This window comes from Rissa tridactyla, chromosome 2 (assembly GCF_028500815.1).
Source record: "Rissa tridactyla isolate bRisTri1 chromosome 2, bRisTri1.patW.cur.20221130, whole genome shotgun sequence".
NCBI classification, from domain to species: domain Eukaryota; kingdom Metazoa; phylum Chordata; class Aves; order Charadriiformes; family Laridae; genus Rissa; species Rissa tridactyla.
The window spans coordinates 135444535-135465587 of NC_071467.1; the positions used below are offsets into that span (position 1 = coordinate 135444535).

The 21053-nt window shown below is 42.6% G+C and overlaps 1 protein-coding gene across 1 annotated transcript; it reads left to right on the plus strand.

Annotated features, from left to right (window-relative positions):
- Positions 1 to 15172: 15172 nt before the first annotated feature.
- On the plus strand, positions 15173 to 20727 carry AGR2 (anterior gradient 2, protein disulphide isomerase family member). Its single transcript, XM_054191799.1, has 8 exons — positions 15173 to 15257; positions 16936 to 17073; positions 17369 to 17432; positions 17523 to 17575; positions 18561 to 18634; positions 19027 to 19090; positions 19728 to 19811; positions 20414 to 20727. The coding sequence occupies exons 2-8, from the start codon at positions 16944 to 16946 to the stop codon at positions 20461 to 20463; spliced, it is 519 nt and encodes a 172-aa protein (XP_054047774.1). The 5' UTR covers positions 15173 to 15257; positions 16936 to 16943; the 3' UTR covers positions 20464 to 20727.
- The last annotated feature ends 326 nt before the right edge of the window (positions 20728 to 21053 follow it).

Here is a 21053-nt window from a genome sequence, read left to right on the forward strand (position 1 = left end):
TAACTTCACTGAATGCACAGCAGGGCCTTGGCTGTGTCGCCCAGCTGTATTTCCTGGTTTTGCTGGGCAGCATCGAGTGCCTTCTCCTGGCTGCCATGGCCTGCGACCACTACATAGCCGTCTGTGATCCCCTGCGCTACCCCCTCATCAGGAGGAGGGGTCTCTGCATCAGACTGGTGGTGGGGTCGTGGGTGGGTGTCATACCAGTGCAAGTAGGACAGACCTACCAGGTGTTCACTTTGCCCTTCTGTGCATCCCATGACCTTCACCAGGTCTTCTGTGCTGCGCCCCCTCTGCTGGAGCTGGCCTGTGCAGACACGTTCTGTAACCAAGGGACATTGTACGCCATCATCCTGGTATTTGCAATCTTTCCCTTCTCCTTAATAGTTATTTCTTACATTAAAATTATCAGAGCAATTCTGAAAACACCTTCAGCTCTGGGCAGACACAAAGCCTTTTCCACCTGTTCCTCACACCTCTCGGTGGTGACGCTCTTCTATGGCTCGGCCACAGTCGTGTACTTAAAGCAACGGTCAAGGGATTCTGTAGACACCGACAAATACCTTGCCCTGTTTTACACAATTGTGACCCCAATGTTTAACCCTGTCATCTATAGCCTGAGGAATAAGGAAGTGAGAATTGCCTTGAAGAGACTCCTACAGACAAAGTGATACTACAGAGTATGTATCCAGCAGGGCCTCGCCCCTGGGCTGGAACTTAACGTGACCAGCTTCGGGATCAAAGGTCTTACTGAGCATTTGCAACACACAAAGAACAGGCAAACAATATGACAGGAACGATCAAGCACTCAAGAACCATTCCCTGCCATTTTATTTGATAGGATATGCTATTTCCTATGCTCTCTCAAGCCCAGAATATTACAGGGTGAAAAAAAGGCAGCATATTAATCTGCAATAATCAGTCAAGAAAGAAATAAATAGCTTGGGACAAGGTAACAACTATTTCCCCACATGAGGATATTTAGGGGCTTGGTTGAACAGGCTACCATGTGAAAAAAAAATAACACTATATTTGTCCCAGTGCAGCAGCTTAGCACAGCTGTTTGCTCTCTCATTTCTGGGCAGGAATACAATCAGATCCCACGCCAGAGAGGAGAGGCAGCAATTTCACTTCACACCAGCCGTGCCATGGACATCACACCAGGCACTGTAGCACAGGCCTGACCACCCGTCGAAGACCGCACATCCTTTGTCAATGGGCAGATTTATTCAACTGGGCAGTCCCCCTTCCCGGGCATGGCTTATTGATTTGGAATAGATTCACCCATCAGGGAGTGGGCATTGGCTCTGCTTTGGCATTCCTTCTCCTAGGTAGTGTCACCAGTAGCAGTGCTGTTCGTGCTAAATGTTGGCTGTTGACCACAATGAAAAGACCCTCTAGATGGATAGCCCTGACATCACTCTTCACAAAACAAGCAGAAAAGCCCATGAGGCTCTTCAATTTTGCAGCAGCAAGCAGCGGTCTTAATGGATATCAAATATTTGAAATGGCCATGAAAAAAGCTTGTTTCCTTGTTCCCAAATATTAACTGAAAAAGAGACCTACTGTGTCACTGCTTCAGCGAGACCCCTTGTCCTTTCTGGAGTCAACATGTGTATAGTCATACACAGACAGATTTTAAAAAAAAATAGTAGATTTGACAGACAGACACAGCAATTTGAAATTTGTACAGCAGATTTTAACGATATATATAGATTTGCATTTATTAGAAACAGAAGAGATAATAGGAATGAAAGTAAACAAGATGTAGGACAGCTCTGAGATTTAGGACAAATTATTTAAATCTAACCAACATATAAATAATTGCTTAATACCAAAGGAAGTGCTTTGAAAGTTAAATTAGCAGCAGCTTGAGAAGCAGAAACCTTCATGGATAAATATAGCAGGAGTATATTGTATTCCTCAAACTGTTCTTGAAAACATCGAGGCAGTAAGGAATAGGGGTGCAGCCATTCACAACCTGACACGTATTCTCTCCTTCGGTAAAAGTGTTTTGAAAGGCATTTGCATGGCAGGAATTCGGAACAGATTTGCTGTCGCTTAGCAAAACATGCTGCAAGTAGAACAACATTTGCAGCAGACATATTATCTGACCTAGGTCACCTCCTGATTAAACATATATAGATTGGAAGATTAGTCATTAAACCAAGTAGAAATACAAGCCAAGCTACAGCTTACACAGAGACACTATATCCAATTAACTTTGCAAGTGAGCTAAAAGCAGGAATTAAGAGGAAGGCAGTTCCAGGACACTCCTGCCAGCATGTCCGGTTCAGGATGCCTGAACACATGCTCCCTCCATCACGTGTGTGATTTATATTTCCACTTTCTGTGACACAGGGAGAGTGTTTCAAAACTTATTAAATCTTGACATCTCCATAACTGGGGAAGCTGAAAAAGGAAGGAAGGAATTAAAACAAATGAGGCAGGTAACAAAAAAGTTGCTGTGACACATTATCTTAAAACCAAGGGCTATAATCACACATGTATGCACCATCATGCCCCCTGGTCATTAGGGGAGCGGGCTGAGATCCCACTCCAAGCTGGTGCCTCTGTTCAAAGCCAGTCCCCAGAAACTAGCCAGGAACCAGGACATAACTGAGCACTTACACACGACCCACGGGCAGACCTCAGCTAGCTTAACCTGAAAACCACGTCTGGCAGAAGGGAAACTCTTCATACAGTCCTAGTGAGGGAAGGGGTATTCAGCAACATAATGCAGCTCACCCAAGAAGAAAGGGTAAGTTCTCCAGTGACTGAGAGAAAGGGACAGTGTAGGAATGAAGATACCTGGCTAGATATACCCATAATTATGAACTCGATGCACTCCATCTGTCAAATGTAAGATCACTGCTACCTCCCAACTAACCTCACTGCTTCATAGGTTGATTTTATTTCTTCAGTGACTAAAATATCTCATGGTATCATACCACGTAAACTACTATTTCCCACTCAAAAGAAGAAGCTTTTCCAAAAATTCACGTAGCTATGCTGTGAGCTGCTGATTCACTCACTCCTGGGTGCATCTACATTGCTCTGCTCCGGTAGCTCTGGCATAGGTGACACCATCAATCTTGCAAGCACTCTGTGCTTGCCCTTGTTCATTTACATTACTTCACTTTTTGTTATTATCATAGTACAAGTTTCATAAGTGAATTGCTCTATATGAACAATTTTATATGTTTATAATTTTTGGTTATTTGATTTTCTTTTGGGACACATAAACGGTAGAGGTTCTTTAAAGAAAAACTGGACCCAAGTTGTAGATGTCTTGTTGAGATGCTCAACAAGAACTCTAGAAAGACCCAGGCTTATATCCAAAACAAATTCCTCCAGAAAGGGAAAAGCTGTAGGCACTGTGCAGTGCTAAGCATCTTACCCATCTTTAACCATGTTTAACAGAGTGTTTCTAATCAGCAAGAACATGAGGGTGACTGAGTCCTGAGAAAATTCAATAATAGTAGGCACCAGACACAAAACCAGGTTGTGGATCCAAGTGCTGAGTTCAAAATTGCTCAAATTTCAGTGATGTTTTGTTGCTGACACGAGTTGCAGGTTGAATGAATCACAACTTCAAAGATTTGAATCTTTTACTCTAATATTTTCAGAAGTCTCAGTGAACTTGAAGGAGCATTTAAATTCTCCAGTTTATTCCACAAGGCAAAATTCCACTATCACATTTTCTAGCAAGAGTGGAAGATTCCTGTGAAGAGCTACTTACTTCATCTGTCATGCCACATTTTTCCCACCATCCTCTTATGACTTAACCTAGTTCATCTAACTAACCTCCCACCAGACTGTCCACCTGGTTAAATCCTTTCTAGAACACTGACTTTGTAACTGATTCAGGTTTTCGCTGAAAGCATTCTTCACGCTGCCAGTTCTTACTGGATCTCTGTGAGTTACAGGCAGTGCAGGCAATTCCCTGCAACGCAATTTCATTTTGGAAAGTGAAGCCAAAATAATTACTTTTTTTAAAAACAATTTTTATCTCTTTTGCATGAGAGAATTTGGAAAAGTCATACTTTTCATTCCCAAAGAGATGTGGGGATTTTTTTCCAAAATGACTATTTGACACAACAAAAATCCTATTCTTTGATCAGGCATTCAAATATTAGGCACAAAACCATTAGTGTTTCCCAAAACACTTTAGTGATACCACTGTAAAGCTGTTATGCTTCAGACTGTAGCTTACACTATGAAGTAAGTACCAGGAAGCTTTGTTGGGATTTTTTTATTAGCAGTATTTGAAAGGTGTTTGGTTGACAGCAAATAGCTCTCTGGATCTCCAGTCTTCCCTTTCAAAAAGATTACCTAAGTCATAGTTTTGATCCCTCTGAAAAAGTTTGAATGAAATGAAATGAAAAATGCTTGAATGAAAGAGTGACCTGGATCGGACTCCACTGTTATTCTGAAGATGTACATGGTGCAGAATCTATGAAAAGGCCGTGGGGCGGGGGATGTCTTCACTAAAACAAAGAACGAGTGCTATTAGTACAGCCTCCACATATGCACTTATTTTCCAAAATACCAACGCTGGCACCTGCAGCTGATGGAGAAAGAAGTGTTGCCGGGTCTTTCATTAATATCTTTAACATTGACCTAGCACGAACTGGAGAATAATGCAATCTTAAATATGGAGAATGATATAACAAACAACAAAAAAATCCCAGAAATTGTAGGGTGGCGTTTTTGTTTGCATTTAGTTTTATATCCAATCCACTTCCTGTTAGTAAAACTGCAGTAACATTCTGTGTACAACTTGGCTGCAAGCTATTGTTTAACCAGCACAATAAACCCAGCAGTAACTTTCAGCCCTCTCGGATTTGCTGAGAACTGCATTCCTGCATTAGGATGCCCTCTCCAGTACGTTCAGAATGCAATACCATCCTGCACAAAACAGACAAAGAGAAAGGAAAAGGATATCCTCCTTCGTGGACAGGAGAAAAAATCTTTGCCATTTGTCTGTCATAAAATTTAAACCTCATTACTGTGATAAGCCACGGCTGCGCTCTCTCTTCCCCCCACCTCCTCCTTCCCTAATAAAACTAAAAGCAGCAAGTAGACTATTTTGATTATTAATTAAACAAAACCACTCCCAAATTGCTATGGTGCCACACAGCAGAGAGCCAACACCCAGGGCTGCTGCTGTTCGGGATTCCTGCTCGCCAGCTCTGCGAGTCGTCCTGGGCGAGACTCGCTCACCAGGCAGAATTCAGTGAAACAAAGAAAATTGGAGAGCTGCATTTTCACACAACTGGCTAAAAGGTTTTACACAATTCAGCCAAGACGAATCTTCCACTTCCAACCAAAATGTTTTATCACGCAAGATTTCTATATAAACCAATTTGTAAGGAGAGGTGAATTAATTTATTAGACCAGCTGATGCAGTCAGAAAAAGCAAGTCGTGTTCAGTTTGAGATTCACTTAACTAGGGCTGACCGGTAAAAATGGAGATGTTTTCAGGCTCGAGATCCCTAACAGACCACCACAGACCATCACATTCCTTTACAAAAATGATCTTTTGACAAGTGGTCAAGGATGGAGCTTGGCTTTACTCTAACAATTTTTAGAAACTGTGTTAAGATAGATTTAAGAGAGTTGCACAGAGAAGTTGGGAGCTTAAGCCTCTCTGCGTGGTATGGGACGGATCACTGAATGAACTCTCAGAAAGTTTGTTTGCTCACCAAACAGGCAACAGGAAAAAAACATGGCAACATGGTGTGCTCTCATGCTCTCATGAAGACAAAGCTGTGGCTTTCCTGGAGGGATTCACCTGCTAATGGTTCACCTTGCTAATGGATTCACCTGATGGTGCTACAGAGCAAACGGGGTCATTGTGCTTTACATGAGCATTAGTGACCAGAAAGAAAACCTCATGATCGTGCAGTAAAAACAATACCCCTGGAATACTTTTTTTTCCCCTCAGTTTAAATTATCTGCAAACACAAAGCACCAGTTTCCTTTTCCCTACGCTTTTTTGAATTTAACTTTTCATCCCTTAAATGAACATCTTTAATATTTTAACGTGAATGTCTCTAAGTATCTTTAGTCTTCCAAGGCACGTGTCAGTTATCCGGAAAATACTTGTTAGACTAAACTCTTTTTTTTTTTCTTCATTTCCCAAATTAGAAGGATCTAAAAAGCCCGTGAGTCATTCAGGCCTGAGCTACGCTAGCCAAATGCATGTGGCAAATGGTCCCATTGATTTCACTGGAGCACCTCAAAACATATGCAATACAATACATTTTGCAGTACAATACATTTTGCAGCACAATACATTTTCACAGTACAAGACGTTTTCCCGGCACAGGCTCTAGCAGTCCAGGCTCGTACAGAGAGATTCAAACACTACGGCAGCTCCCAGAAATCCTTACAGCCTGCAACTGAAATAGTTAAAAGGTAGAGCCACTTGCATCAGGAGTTTTATATTCCTACATTTCCTGTACTTAACAGAAGAAATGGGGTGGTTTTATTTCAAAACCAACCTGACTGCCTCAGAGAGACGGTAGGAGAGTTCCTATTATTATGGTGCACTCATGCTTCAGTTTCATTGACGTAGCAGTGTCAATCACCAAAAGGATGGTCTCCTGGTTCAAGATGCAGCTTGCTACTCCTTACATCAATTCTTAGGCTTTTATGATGACTCTACTTTAATTACCCAGGTAGAAGAATGTTATTTATTTTTGGGGCTGAACCACGACAGTAAGAGCAGAAAGTGGGACTGGTTCTGCATAACACCTACATGAGAGACCAAGTCAAGCAAACTTGATGCTGATATATTGCACACATTAACCAGGAAGTTTGCAAGGATCTACAGGTTCGGCAATCTAACAGGTCGATAGAAAGAAGAAACCTGAGTATAACGAACACCTTTAATAAAGCAACAATGAAGGCATCCTTAGGTGGGCCCACTCTCTGACAGACTGTCATTTACTTCTAAAAGAGGAGAGAAGAGAAAGATTTTGTAGCAGACCATGCCAGACATCTTGACTTCTAACCTGAGAGCACAGCTTCACACGTACGTAAGCATGACATCTGCAACATCCAAGTGTCCACATCAAGCATATCTAAACCTTCAAGTCATTCTTAGCTTTTAGATCACATCTCTGCCTATTCCTTTCAGGATCTTAAAATAGGAAGTATGGGGAGCTAGAACAGATGGCGGAGCCTACCAGCTGTTTACAGGTTATTATTTGATCATCATATGAGACAGGTGAAAGTAACATGTATCATATAAACCTTTAATGAAAATAATAGTAATACTTATGGGCTCCCATGCCTATGGTCTGTTGGCATGTGGCACCCACATAGTTGTACGTTACTGAAGAGTATAGCGCAGATTATTTCCTTCTCTCCAGGTAACTGACATCGTCTACCTGACTGCTGTTCATTAACTTAAGTTTGCTTAGCTCATTAATGAGATATTTGACATTTAAAACTTATAATCAGAGCAGCACTGTATTGAATTAGCAACTTGGATCTCAGCACTGTTAGCCAATACACCAAAGTAGCGGACACCAGAGCCTCACGCTAACCAAAGACAAGCACAGATGAACAATTTCCCCCATTCATCCTGTGCTGATGATTTATATCCCCTCAACCCATGCCAGAAAGCCAGTGGGTGCTACCAATTGGCCCCAGCTTGTTTCTGCCCAGCAACACCTGCAGAATGCGTCAGGCTGCTGGTCACAGGCAGCTGCATGATATGAAATAGGAGTGCAGGAACTGAAGCCCCAGCCTGCTGGCATTTGTAATGACTCGATGCATTCAACTCTGAAAACTTGGCTAATCAAAGTAGGATAGTGACAGGTCTTTCAGCCGAAAACAAGAAATGACACCTTATATCATCTTTTCCTTTCAGACTTGTTAAAAGCATGAGTGGCTCCTAACAGACAGTCGCCGTTGCAACTCTAGTATGTGCAATTTAACATATATGTGACTCCTCATGAAGTTTTAAGTACACTGCTTTCAAATCATGTTCCCATCTCCATCTTTCCCACCTAATTTTATTGGCATGTAGAGATTAGACCAACTGACTTGACTATGTGGGAATTCCCTGCCTCCCAGGGAATCTCCAAGTGATACAGCTGGATACAGGGAGCAGCTGGATGTAGAAAGACCACATTGCCTAAGCTCGCTTCCATTTCAGCCGTTCTCAGCTGCCGGAATGACCTTATGGGAAGGGAGGGGAAATGACAGCTGGCTGGATCCGTCACAACTTCTGAGTCTCTGTGCTAAGCATAGCTTAAACATACCTCAGCCCTTGGACCACTATAAACTATTTGACAAGATTTGGGACAGCGTTGCTTGTGCCAGCTACAAAAAATGCAGTTTTAAAGGAGCATTGTGCATTTGAATGCCGAGATAGAGACACGTTATCTTCACGCCAGTGGCTGGAACTGGGCCAGCAGGAGACCAGGAACACCCATCCTCCTATCAGCTCTCTGTGACGGATACTGCTTACTTAGTGTCACCACCTGTGGGAGTGTGCTTACCATTTCCAGGCCAAACAAGACTTTAAGTACACGTTGCCTTAAGTCACTCTCATTGACTTAAATAGCCAGCTACCTATTCTGACAGGGATATTACAACTGTATTTGTACAGTGTATGACCCACACGGTGGTGAAACATGAGCACCTCATAGGTAAAAGTTAATAACCATTCATTACTGTTCCAGCAATAATATCCTAATCTCGGACCACAGTATGGCATCTTTCCATTAATTTAGCTTTTATGTGGCAACAGGTCAGCTGTAGCCGAGAGTGGGACATGTCCGTGTTCAATTATAAATTCACCTCTGTACCAGTTAACTTTTCTTTTGTATATGCTACATATGTAGAATCAAAAAATAATAAAATTGTAGGATTTGGAAGGCATCTCTGGAGATTGTCTACTCCAAGATCCCTGCTCTAAGCAGGGTGACCTAGAGCAGGCTGCTCAGGGGCATATCCAGTGGGTTTTGAATATGTCCAAGAATGGACGACTTTTCTGGGCAGCCTGTTCCAGTCTTCAATTATCCTCACATCACAAAAAAGAAGATCACCGTCTTTAAAGCCCTTTGATAGACTCGCTCCAGTAAGCCCACATCTCTCCTGTACTAGGGAGCCCAGAACTGGACCCAGCGTTCCAGATGTGGCCTCACTTCCTTTGACCTGCTGACAATGCTTTGCCTAAAGCAGCCCTAGGGGCTGTTGGTCACCTTTGCCATAAGGGCACGTTACTAGCTAATGTCTGACTTGCTGTTCACCAGGAACCCCAGGTCATTTTCTGCAAAGCTGCTTTCCAGATGGTTGAATCCCAGCACGTACTGGGAGAACTTTGTGCAGAACTTTGCATCACCCTTTGTTGAAGTTCATGAAGTTCCTGTTGGCCCATTTCTCCAACCTGTCAAGGTCCCCCTGCATGGTATCACAGCCGTCTGGTCTATCAAGCACTCCTCCCAACTTTGTATCTGCAGATGTGTTGAGGGTGCACTCTTTCCATCCATTAAAGATGTTAAATAATATCGGTCCCTGTATTGACCCCTGGGATAAACCACTAGTGACTGGCCTCCAGCTTGTGTGTTGCCAGTCACAACCCTTTGGGCCTGGCCGTTCAGCCAGTTTTCCCTCCCTCTCACTGTCCTCTTACTTAGTCCATACTTTAGCAGTTTTCCTGTGGGGATGTTACGGGAGATGTATCTTTTCTCGTCCAAGGTCACTGCATTGTGCTATGTCACCCCATAAAGAAAGCAGCTCAGTTCCTTCACGACAGATGATCTTTGAGAAGCCACCATCATTGATGCTGCTCCTGTGCCAGCTTCCTGCACAAACACGCTCTTTAGCAAGAAACTCAGGGTAGTGTACTGGTAAGGAATTATTAGCAGTAAAATGTTATTCTTCAAAGAAATAGAGGGAAGGACTCTCATCCCTGTGAGATGGGCTACTTTTTCAGTAAGGGGGATTTAGCCAGGAGGAACATTGAAAATTCAGCAAAATTTTATACTCACACAATCAGGGAATGCAAAAAGAGGAAGAATTCTGTCTTGGGACTATTTCAGGATTTGTAGCTCTACAAAAATGTTTAAAGGTGACCTTGGTTAAGACCTTTTAAAGGTATACATCCCTAAAATTTTCTGTTATATTGGCAAATAAAAGATTATTTTAGGAGCCAGAATATCAGTGCAGCACATAATATAGGCAACCTAAAAGAAAAAACTAAGTAAAACAAATAAGGAAAAAAACAACAGAATGGCTTTATTCAATGAGAAGACAAACTAGTGGTCTATAATACGTCGCTAAGATACTGTGTAACAAAAGGAACTATATTATGTCAATATTTGCAGACAAGAATTGTTGTGAGAAGCCTTCAGAAGCACATTTAGCAACCTGCATTAGGAACTACCTCATAGCATGAACCAGATGGAATGGGCTCCTGTGTTACTTCAAAGATCGTGTTATAAACTGTTAAATAGTTGAAGGTCAGGGACAGGATGAAGGTTACTCTTTCCATCCCCGTCCCCATGCATGATCACTGAATAACGATCACATTAAGATTCAAACTTTGTTGAAACAGAAACCTGACAGCAGACCTGTCGCTCCACCTCTCTAAGTAACCTGCGCCAGTGCTACATGATCCTCCTCATGAAGATGATTTTCCTGATGTGCACTATGAACCTCCCAAGCCACAGCTCACAGTCCTCAAACTGATGGAATAGTTTGGATCCTTCGTCTTTGTAGCACCCGTTCAAGTAGTTGCAGGCTGCTATTAGATAGTCCCTTATCCTCCTCTTGGACAGATTAGACAGCCCAGACAACTTCTTGGATTTTAGTAGAAGAGGTCAGTTGTGACATTAAGCAGAAATGTAGAGTACTGCACTTGGGGCACTGGACAGTGGGTTCAGCTGGAATATCACTGAGCAGATGTTACTACTCATTGACAAAAAATCTTAAAAAATAAAAAAACCCCACCCAAACACAACCAGTAACAAGACCCAACCATGATGGAATCCCTTATTTTTGTAAACCTTCAGGTAAGCTAGTAAGAATGAAGAGAATAAAGAGAATCCCATCCCTTACTACTTAGGGACCAATTCTGGGAGTCAGAGCTGACATCACGCCACTGATACTCACTAGAAGCCAGAGTCTAATGATCTTTGAGGTAAAGCTGAGGAAAACTGAGAGGGTCTGGGCTACAGATAACCGAACATAAATTCAAAATAGGAGCAATAAATAGAAGGAGGCACACAGAGGGATGACAGTCAGGTGGCAGCTTCAGGAGGCTCACTGACTTACATTGTGGCTCAGATACTTGCCCGAAATAGAGCCTATCATCCAAGGACCAGGGGAGACAGGTTTTATAAACAAGTTAGATTAACAGAAAGGCGTTAATTAAAAACTGTCCATGTGATACTAAGTACAAAACTAAGCTGTCCAAAACATAAAGGTCTTCCCATCATCCTCATACATTACAATACAGCAAAAATAGGAAACTGCTGTATTATAGATTTCGAGCAATACTAAAAATTGAATATTAGTTGTTCAGACAGGGGAGGAGTCATTGGCTCTAATCTTGGAGTACAGCAAATCTTCTGGTTTTAAACACAGCTAGTTATTTCAATTAATTAAAATGCATTTACTTAAACTTAAGTACAAGAATTTCAGGCAGGAAGGCTTGATGATTGCAACGAACTTGCCCAGTTGAGAAGACTAGATAAACAGTCTTCTCCACAGGCTGTGGCACACCCCCAGCTTCCCAGTCCTTCTCATCAAAGAATCCCTCTTTACTCATTCACTGCCTCCCTGTGGGACTGAATAAAACATTTCAAAGTGACATCTAAATGTTGCCAGGATCAGCCTTTCTCTTACCAAACACAAGCTGAGCAATTAAGTTCTACATAAGCTGAAAACCTTGAGACTCCTTGGTGTAACAGGTCATGATAGTTTCCTTGCTGTTGTGGAAAAGGACCTTAAGCAATACAAGAGCAAGTAGATTTACTATGAGCATTCAAATGACTTACTGGTTTTAAAACACACCATTCAGGAAGTCTTACAGACATACCAGTACTTCACAGTTCAAAACAGAGTATAATATAAGAACTGGTTGCAAGATAAATCCCTGCCTGTAAAGGATGCTCTATGCTTGCATTCCAGCTTGCCAATTTCTATCACGCGGTGGTGATTTGTATTTTAAACGTGGGAAAGCATGTCTTCAGAGATATCAAAATCCTGATGGATTGGTTTTTTTTGTTTTGAAAGCAGTGATTAAAGTGTCAGAAAGACATATTTTAAATCCTAACCGTCTCTTCTGCTATCCAATTTGAAAAATACTACCAATAAACTGCAGGTACTGCAAGTTCACTGAGTAATTCATTCAACGAAAAAGAGGAAAGTGTTAGGCTGACGTATTTTGGGAAATCATCATTCTTCAAGACAAATCATCAGATTCTTAGCAGATATTTACCTGAACTCCAGTTACCAGCTTTAAGTGTTCAGCAGTAGAAATCTGCTGAACTTTTGACTTTCCAGCTCTGTACTGAAATGCAGCTTTGTACTGAGTACAAAGTAGACAGGAGAATGGTTGAACTATCATCTTCCAACTCTCAGGAGAATGTCTGGACCACTTATAAGATACCAAGTTCTTCCTAATCTCTCCTTTCATAATACTCTCCATTTGCAAGTATTAGCAAAAGTTTCCTGAGCCGATGTGAGAAAAATCACTTTCTTGCCTAACAGACCAATGGCTAAGCTGGAAAAGTGGGGTATCTGGGGTCTGGTACCTGCTCCAGCATAAATGACTATCATACAAAAAGAAACGGTCTTGACATTAGTGACCGGGAACATCGATCACCATGCCATATCCCAATGCAGAGAGCACCTACCTATAACCTTCAAGGTAAGGATTTGAATTATTTCCGGTGGGGGGGAGGGGGATGAGGGAATAGAATGGGACCTGCATCTGCCATAGGTGTCAGAGGTGTCTCAGCTCCTAAATTTTGAGGTGGAAGGCTTCTACTAAAGATCTACCAGACCTTTATAGCAAAAGAGGAAAAATCTTCTGGGATAGTCCTATTTTGTTCCTAGCTCTCCTGGGGCAATTCCTGCAGGATTTAGTCACTGAGGTAGAGAAAGTAGCCCCTGGTAAGTGGACATAAGTTAACTCAACAGCCGGGTACAGTCTCAGGACCTAAGCAGAGAGCTGTGGGAAAGGCCGAGTTCCCCTCTCTCTTCATTAGCAAGGCACAAGGATGGTTTAGAGACATGTTCAACTAGCTCTGTTGGGATCACTGGCGTTGAGCTGACAGGAAAGTCCCTGTGAGTAGCTGTATTTCAATTATTGAGTGTTTTACAGAGCAGCACAAAGCTATGTGGAAATAGGTTATGGGAAGTACATCTCCTGAAAACAGGAGAAAGCAAAGGTGCAAATTAAATGGAAATAGATCTAAGGCAGGAGCAAATGAGTGGGTGAGGGCTTAGTTTTAAAAATGCATTTTTAGACAAAACCCAATTTTTAAAAAAGCATGTGAGTGGGAGCCTACCTGCTCATTATCTCTTCACACAACCAGAGAGCAATTAGAACTTCTGTTACAGGCTTTAAAACACCAAATGCTATTATGTGTGACCTGAGAAGATAGTCAACAAGAGTGTATTAAATTGCAATTATAAATTTCCAGAGCTGAGAACAAGGTTTTCAAAACAGGTACCTAATTTTTGACTCGTACATCTGCATTGAAGTGGATTAAGGATGTAGCATCATTGTCCAAAGTAAGCACTCACATGTCCAAATTCAGATCTTCGAAACATATTTTGGTACGTGTTTTAGAAGAAAAACTGGGTGGATGGGATTTGAAGCTAAGAAAATGCATCTCTGAATCTTCAAGGACAAGCGCTGGAGGAGGAGCAGAGATTGATATGCAATCTCGTTCTCTCATTTAATTTATCAGGCTGTAGATGACACGAAACATACAAAAAGGGGAGCTAAAATGACTGGCCTCCCTGGGAGGTTTGGTTTCACCCTTCTAATAAGTCAAGCATTGACGCAAAGCACAGTACTACTGTACATTTGTAAGGAACAGCAATATTATTTTTTTTTGCTTGAGCGCACCATCTTGCTTCTGCACCTCCTTTTCCTAACTACTATTTATAAAATATTAAAGGAAAAAACAAACAAAAAAACCCAAACAAACAACAATCTTGATCCAAAGCACTACATTCTTTTCAGTATATTCATAAAAATTGGGTGCCGCTAGCAGCCATCAGAGAGCACTGTGAATTTCAAACAGGAAAATCCATATCTGATGGATTTCATCTACCCAGCTGAGTAATGTTAAGTGGTCACTGCCCGTGAACATGTGATTTTAATCTCACTGAAATATATGAGGCGTGCACCAAGGAGAACATACTGTAGTTTCAATATACATTGCTGAGGATGGAGTCCATTGACCTCTGAAGAAGGACCATCTACAGCCAGTGCAACACTAGGGGTGGCCTTCAGACACCTGAAAAGGTCTCATTTTCCTAAGCGTTGTACTGCATTATATGCACATCTCAAACTAAAATGGTTGATTTTCATGGTGTAGTTAAAAATAAATGTCTACACAACTAATTAAACATGGAATTTTAAATGAAAGTTTATTTAGACCTCCACTTGTGAACACTGTTTGTTGTTACAGCTTCCAAATACATTTTTGTGGAGATCTTTACAAACTTTCTTTTGGGTTTTATTACAGTTTCCCTGTGTGGTGTTATATGTGCACGTGTACACATATATCTGTATAATGTGCATAGCTAATTATCTAATTAACATCTGAAGTTCTGACTCATCAATTTAACTTTTTCAGAGGACTAAAAGAACAGGAACCCATATTGGTTTTCTAGCCAATCAAAAAAAGACAAATCACTCTTCAGGCAAATCAGGAGTCTTGACTTAGGCTTACTTGGACTTGGATCTTTGCCAACATTGTAAAATCACCTCTCAAAAAATGTCCCAAAAGTCTATAGAAAGATCTCTGAGCTTCAGATGCAGTGTCTGGCAGGAAACTGTAATGTTACTTAATGACAAACTTAATCCTGAATGTTTTGGTGGGGGGAAAAAAGTGGAAAGTTTAGCTCTTTGGAAGTAGTATTCAAATTCAAAGGTTGTGGGTGGAGTTGGGGTGTGTGAAGGTGCATAAATAGGCAGTAGGAAGGGCAGCATTCACACTGCAACCGGGATCACCTTCGCACCCTGGCCCGCGTCTGGGAGAGTAAACAAGGTAAGGCACCGCGCGCTCCGGCTGCTTGAGAAAGTACCTGGGGAGCTGCGAGAGCAGGATGCCGGGGGCTGGGGCAGCCGATCGATGGGAAGAAAAGGCTGCAGCCACACAGGCACAGTTCAGCACAGCTTGCTAGGAAGAAAAAAATGTGTAGAGAAATGTTGGCTTGTGCGGGCTAAAAGAGACAGGAGAGGAAGGAGTCTTTTTGGAGGGTGAAGAACTTAGCAAAATGCACATAGCCTTCCAGAGGCGAAGTTTTTAAAGAGTAGGTTTAACGTTCCTCTGTCATTGTTTTCTGCATTCTGCATCAGCAAAGGCATAAAATTTGCATGGTCTTTGATTTCCTGGTTGTCCCATACCTTTTTTTTTTTTTAGAGAAGCGTTTTTAGAGAAGCATTACTTCCGCTATACAACTCTAGCCAAAACAACTCTTGAGGCAACCCTGAAAATCCACTAATTTAATTTTATGCAATTTTCTCCCTTGCCAAGGAGACTTTTCTTAGGTCAGAAAGGCAGTCTGCTGCAAAAGTTATATTTCATGCCCTTGAAACAGTGACTCGTTGGATGTTTGAGGTCTACGGGACATCTCAGTAGGAAAGGGCACTGTACCACTGACAGAAACTCAGCTAATGCCTCCTCCTGCAGCTCCTACCCAGAAAAATGCTTCTGTTTCCCTGGACTTTCATTTTCATTGTCTGAATTTTAAAAACTGTCAGCCTGTTGTAATTTTTGCATGAATCTTTTGAATTTGCTGTATTGCTCTTGGAATATCTCAGGTCTTCCTACTGAAGCCATCACACTGGTACTCTAGTTTCTAGGAGGAAGTTTAATGAGAAAACATAGGCTCATGTTGCTAAAGTATTTTCCCCCTTCAAAGAAGCATCCCAGCTGAAACATCGAGGAAGTTCCCGTCAGACATGTCTCATTTCCATCTCCATGCCCCAGAGTCAAGCTCAGGAAAAGCCCTCTGCTTTCTGTTGCTTAAACCGGCAAACTGCATTTCAGTTCTCGCTGTCCCACACAGCAGCTCCTCCCCACTCTTTTTAGTATAGATTCTACTGGGTTTATCTTTAAGGATTAGATCATTCTTTTAAGGGGGAAGGCAGGATCAGGAGCTTCAACAGCAGCATTACACTGTGCCTATGCCAATGGCTCACCGTAAAGCCTAGCTTAACATTCTGGCTTCTCATTTGAGTTACTACCGCTGCAAAACGAGGGAAGAGCTGAGATAAGTTATTTTTTCAGCAGCTGGGCTGCAAAAGTACTTGGTTATGATAACACTGGGAGATCAAGGTATACTGTGAACTTAATAGGACTTGAAAGTACTTTTGGAATTGCCAAAACTCCATTATTTTACTGAGCAAATGCAATATATGTGAATAGAAGAGACAGAAACTAATGCATACGTGCTTGAAAGGACCACGGCCCAACGGCATGAAGAGAGCAGTAGAAAGCAGCCAGGTCTTTCGTGGCACTTTGCTAAGCAAACCTCCCACTTCAGGTTCCCCCAAGCCCAGGCCCCTGCCTGCAGCAGTTCGTTTCAGCCCGGACTCACCCTGCTGCATACTTGTGACTTGACCTGCCGCTCTACCCCGTCCTTATCTGGTGTGTGCCCCAAAGCGGGCAGCAGCCCCGGAGGCACAACAGGTTTCTCTCAGGTTTCTCTCCTCTCTTCCAGGAGGAGCCATGGAGAAGAGTTACACCTCCATGTTCCTGCTGCTGGTGGCCATCTCCTGTGCTCTGGCAAAGGATGTGGGCAAGAAGGAGGCAAAGGAGACTACTGCTAAACCGAAACTGCCTCAGACACTCTCCAGAGGTAAAAATCAGACAATCAAACAAAGAGAAACCCACCCCAAATTTAAAAAAAAAAAAAAAAAGTGTAATCAGCTAAAGTTTTGACTCCTATACTATTTTAATAAATTAATTTTCTTGCAACTCATTATGCAAACACAATTTCTAGTATTTCCTAGCACCCCTCCCCGCTTCATTCCTGATTTAAAGCCCCCTGGCAAGCGTGGCGGTTCAAAGCCCTTTGTCGTTAGCCGCCGGCGGGACGCGAACCCGCGGCCCCCGATCCCGCTTATAACGCGCCGCCCGTTCTCCCCCCGCAGGCTGGGGGGACCAGCTCATCTGGACGCAGACGTACGAGGAAGCCCTTTTCCGCTCCAAGCACAGGTACCGCGCCCCGCTCCGCGCCCCCCCGCGCACCGCTCCGCGCCCCCTAGCGCCTCCCCGGCCCCTAACGAGGACTCTCTTCTTTTCCAGCAACAAACCCCTGATGATTATCCACCACTTGGACGAGTGCCCACACAGCCAAGGTAAATCCCTTTGCACGGAGGCAAAAAAAAAAAAAAAATTAAAAAAATTAAAAAATCGGCTGGTTTTTGGTTTCTGGATAAATGCTGCTTTTAAAGAAAATCAGCTCACATTCTGCTTGCGGAGTAAGCCTCCGTGAAATGCTGGTTTTCACAAGCGCGTGGAGCGTTCTTCAAGTTGCTGTCCCACGTAGGTATCTTCCAATGTGCAGAAATGAGATAAAAATGGTAATTCAGAACGACGCGAGACAGGATGGGGACAGGAACAAGCCCGGGTCAGCAGGTTTTGACCTGGGACAAGTCTGGTTTTGGATCCCGTCACAACCAGCCAAAACCAACAGCAAGAGCTGCAGTAGTGAAAACCAGTCATTTATTGGAAAGGACGTATTCAGCTTTCACTTTCACTGATGATTGAGACTGAATCCGACCAGGGACTGAATCAAACCAGGCTGAAACCAAGCTCTTGCTGGATTTCTGCTCACTGGGACTGCTCCTTTCCCAGAGTTTCTGAATTTCTGTGAGGGCCGTTCTTCCTGCAAGCCGATCCATGTGGCAAGACCTTTGTGTCCATCCAGAGCTCCGGCATCTCCGGAAGGATCTTTGTACAAGCATTAAAATCCTTTCAAACATCTCAGGCTGAAGTCCGACACCTCCACACTGGATTTTCTGTGCCTTGAGAACTGTAGCCAGAAACTGCGGCATCAGACCAGGAGGTTTAAAGGGTCAAATGCCCAAATTCAGGCTTGTGCAGGCAAATTTAAGAGCTGCACTATCGGAAGGAAGGAGGGACGTTTTGTACTGTTGTACTGCAGAATATACACGAGTTGATCATCTTCCAGCGGAATGGACTTAAAAATCTTCATTTGTCCCAGTTGTAAACTGGGAATTCTCATTTTGATTCCACCAGTTTGTTTGAATTTCTTTTTCAAGGATAATATATTTCAGGGGCATATTTTTAACTTTCATTCCTGTTTTGTTTCCACTCTAGCCCTCAAGAAGGCCTTTGCTGAACACAAAGATATACAGAAATTGGCTGAAAAATTCATTCTCCTGAACCTTGTGGTAAGTTTCCCCGTTACACTTCATTAAGTGACAGCAATAAAGTTCTATTTTTAATTATGGCTTCTCTAGCTATAATTAGTTTAATAGCTCGTGTTGGCTAGGAAAATGGCCATTGCTGAAGCATGACAGATTTAGTAATAAGTCTCTCTCATCTGCAGCTATCATAAGCTCAAAATATGAGGGAATTCGAAGTTTAATAATAACATGGACTGTTGTTATCAATTTTCAACTCCAGTTGTTAAAAGACTGCATCCCAGACAGTTAATCTCTTAAACTGCAAAATGTATTATTTAAGCTCTGTTTCATAACACAAAGTACAATGAAAAAAAGAAATATTTCTGCACCATGCCCTCCTGCAGTCTTGACTGGGAACTTTATCTGTTTTCTTTAAGTATGAAACCACAGACAAGAATCTTTCTCCTGATGGCCAGTACGTCCCTCGGATTTTGTTCATAGGTGAGTACCTCCAGCACCAAAGCTGGTCTCAGATGGAAGCCCCTGCTGCGCCATGCATCTCAAATCCTCGGGCTTAGCACAGGAATTTATTCCATGAGAAATAGAAGGTTAGAAACCGTGGGTTTGTTGGATGACAATTCAAAGCAAAGCCAGCCAGGTCATTAGCTTCACAGGTCCAGCATTCCTCCCTCGTGGATTCCATGAGCAATGTAATTCCTTCCATCGTGTCATGGAAATGACCTTTATAAATCTAGGTCACGATGACCTTTTTCAGCAGACCAAAGCAACTGCCATATTATCTCTCCCTTTATTGTTTCTTTTTTAATGACATTTGTTGCCTGAAAGTAGCCTCAGCGTATAGGGTTAATTCAGGTACTATGCAGTGGCACAGGGTGTAAAGCTGATCAACGTTGATCAGAATAAAACCCGTCCCCTTCTTAATAAACCTGCAAACACAACACTTACTTAAAATTGAAATGTCGGTGACTGTGTAGAAGAACGATTTCTTGGTTGTTGGTGGCGTCAGACTTGTCTTGCAGAAACATTTAGGAAGGAAGCAGAAGTGCAGAAAGGTTTGTTTCCTTCTGCTTGAAGGTTGGTCCTCTGCCTCCGCAACTTCTCCCATCCTTTTTTCCAGATCCTTCCCTGACTGTGAGAGCAGATATTACTGGAAGATACTCAAACCGTCTCTACGCATACGAGCCCTCTGACATTTCATTGTGTAAGTAGCGTATTCTGAAATATTCTGAAAGCAGCCACATTTTTCACGCCACAAGGAGTAACACCAGGCATTAACAGACTCTCACAATCGGTGCTTGGTGAAATACAGTGAACCAGGATTAAAATTAAAGGGGACGCTAGACGTAGACTCAGTGGGGTGAAGGGAATGATGGCAGAGCCCTGGAGCCTTAAACATCCATCTGTTTGAAGAGAAAGCACACGTCAGCAGGAACTTGCATAATTTAGCAGGTCTCAGCGCAAGCGGCAGCGAGAACTCCTGCACACAAGCTCTGCCGGGCCAGGCCAGGGAATCTGCTGGGAGCAGGGAAGGGGGGTGAACCACAGCCCTCACCCCAGCACGGCTCCGGTCCCCGCCCTGCCAACAGCCCTGGGTTTGCAATAACCCACCTATTAAAATTCCAGTCAAAATTAAACAGATGACAATTCACAAAACGCTTGGAAGAGCACAGTGCATCAGAATCCATTCAGCAATAGGCATGTGAGCAAAAGCTTTAATAGCACTGAAATTTTCTCTACGGTGTTTGTAGTCACTGGCAGAGGAGGTTGCAACAAAAATAACATGTATGAATATTTCATTTCTAGTGTATTCAAATATGCAGAAAGCGCTGAAACTCATGAAGACTGAACTGTAAGGGGAAGAAGGAAGCCCTTAAATGCTCTGAAGTCTGATCTTCCATCTCTTTTCCACTCATTGAAACTGGTGAAGAGACTATTTAGAGTGATATTTAGTGATGTATAGTGCTGGTTTATATACATAAACACTACAGTTTTACATTAGCACTTTTGTACTGGGCAGCATTTTTAAAAGCTGGAGGCTTTTAATTTAAGGCGTACAGAAGAATACTGTATGATCCAACTGTAAAAATGATTTTTTTAAAAAATAAATCCATTCCAAGTGTTTCTATACAAAACGTTGCTGTGTTTTGTATTTTTTTCTCATTATTATAAAGAGTAAAATCACTCTGTTACTTGAGACCACGGCTTGCAATTTTACATCCAAGCACTTTGGAAGACAAAGGGCTGTTGTTGGTTAACCCTGGCCAGCAGCTCAGCCCCACGCCACCGCTGCTCTCTCCCCTCCAGAGGGATGGGGGAGAGAACTGGGAGGGTAAAAGTCAGAGAACTCATAGGTGGAGATAAAGACAGTTTAATAGGTTGAGCAAAAGCCGTACACACAAGCAAAGCAAAACAAGGAATTCATTCACCGCTTCCCATCGGCAGG

Excerpts from the sequence above, each read along its gene's own strand:
- AGR2 (XM_054191799.1), top strand. The coding sequence starts at position 16,944 with ATGGAGAAGAGTTACACCTCCATGTTCCTGCTGCTGGTGGCCATCTCC. Across the intron at positions 17,074-17,368 it reads GCCTCAGACACTCTCCAGAG|GCTGGGGGGACCAGCTCATC; the intron begins GTAAAAATCAGA and ends CTCCCCCCGCAG. Across the intron at positions 19,812-20,413 it reads GCCCTCTGACATTTCATTGT|TGTATTCAAATATGCAGAAA; the intron begins GTAAGTAGCGTA and ends TTTCATTTCTAG.